The following is a 1,751-nucleotide window of genomic DNA, read 5'->3' on the forward strand; positions in this document are numbered from 1 at the left end:
GGATTGTATCAGCACCTCCATGTCGGCTCATTACTCCCTTGTTATTGAACAAGATTCAGTTAGGAACGCTAGTTCACCGTCAGATGTAATACGTGAGCTGGGTTAAGAACGTCTGGAGACAGTTTGTTCCCTATCTACCATATTATCTAATTGGTTTAATTTTCTTACAAACGGCTTTTGGTTTGATTGAATTATCGCACCCAGATAACTCCATACCAGTGAACCGGTTTGTAACTCCGCTTCATATCGTACCTGAATGGTACTTTTTAGCATATATTATGCGGTGTTAAAAGTAATCCCATCCAAAACCGGTGGTTTGTTAGTATTTGTTATCAACATGTCAATGAAATATCAACAACGATGAAACTTATTTGGTTAACATAACAACATAGAAGGTAAAGCTGGATTACGTTCAAACTTTACACTGGATACGTTTCAATGTTAACTTACTAAATACCATGGGAGCGAAGAGAATCTAATATGTAACTCCGTTCATGGAAATCAAAAGAGCTTTCACTGATTGTATTTATGAAACGTGATTAGTTCACCTAGCCAACACGATCCGGTTGTTTGGGAATAATATCCCTATTTAAGGGATTGATATGTGCTACAATAACACAGTCGGTACGAAGTCGAAACAAGGTAGTTGATGGTGAACCAGTGGCTGAACAAACCTTTTTATTGATTATGCTGACTTTAGTCCCGAGAAACTACAGTTCTGCTTAAACTGAGGAGTCAAGTAGGTACAAACCGTACAAGGATTAATTATGTCCATCTGTGCATCTAAGTTGAGACTATCGGTTATATATTTTAGACGCTAACTTCCCGGCTAAACATCCCTTTTCTTTGAAACACACTTCCCTTCTCGCCGTTAGCATGATCTCAAAGTACCAGAAGCCATGTGATCTATATAGTATAACGGGACATTAGACCGAACCTGCGATAGATAAATATATCTTTGGATGATTGTATATTAGCGGCTAAATGTCAATCAAACATGCGAATTTTAGGTTTTCCATGAAATCTATTTGGAAGAAGAGGCTTGATAGTACTACCGTAAGTACATAATATACAGTCCCAGCAGTAGCGGTTAAACTATAGAAGAGTCGAGTATTATCCATGCATACCAGGCGTAAAAAGCGTTCATCCAGTTACTAAAACAGGTGCCAGGCCAACAAGAATCCATATATTACGCCTAGAACATAACCGATGTGGAATAATCTTAATGTAGTAGGATATTGAAATCCAACACTTTTAGCTGTCTTAAGCAGTCCAGTGGGGTGGTGGTGTACTGCAATCATAAAGAACTTGGTTGTCTGTATCTCATAACCGGAGTCATCTTCAGTATTCTAGGAACTATAATGTCTTTGTTTATTCGATTTGAGTTATACAGTTCTGGATCGCGGATCATTTGTACAGAGACGATAGCTACTTATAATGTGATAATAACGATACATGGCCTAGCTATGATCTTTATGTTCTTAATGCCTGCTTTGTACGGAGGATATGGTAACTTCTTGTACCAATATATATTGGTGGTTCGGAAGTCGTTTTCCCAAGAACTAACGCGATCTCCTATTTTCTAGTACCATTAGGTTCTGTGTTGTTAACTCAAAGTATTTGTTCCGAGTTTGGTAGTGGTCTTGGTTGGACAATGTATCCTCCACTAAGTACTAGCTTGATGGTGTTAAATCCAGAGGCAACTGATTGGATTATCGGAGGTCTTGCAGTACTAGGAATTAGTAGTATTT

General features: G+C 38.3%; 1 protein-coding gene across 1 annotated transcript; it reads right to left on the reverse strand.

Annotated features, from left to right (window-relative positions):
- Positions 1–1,154: 1,154 nt before the first annotated feature.
- BESB_042550 (uncharacterized protein) lies at positions 1,155–1,301 on the reverse strand (the record flags this gene model as incomplete). Its single annotated transcript, XM_029362736.1, has 1 exon — positions 1,155–1,301. The coding sequence occupies one exon, from the start codon at positions 1,299–1,301 to the stop codon at positions 1,155–1,157; it is 147 nt and encodes a 48-aa protein (XP_029214627.1).
- Positions 1,302–1,751: the final 450 nt, after the last annotated feature.

The sequence above is a fragment of the Besnoitia besnoiti genome (assembly GCF_002563875.1).
Source record: "Besnoitia besnoiti strain Bb-Ger1 chromosome Unknown contig00223, whole genome shotgun sequence".
NCBI classification, from domain to species: domain Eukaryota; phylum Apicomplexa; class Conoidasida; order Eucoccidiorida; family Sarcocystidae; genus Besnoitia; species Besnoitia besnoiti.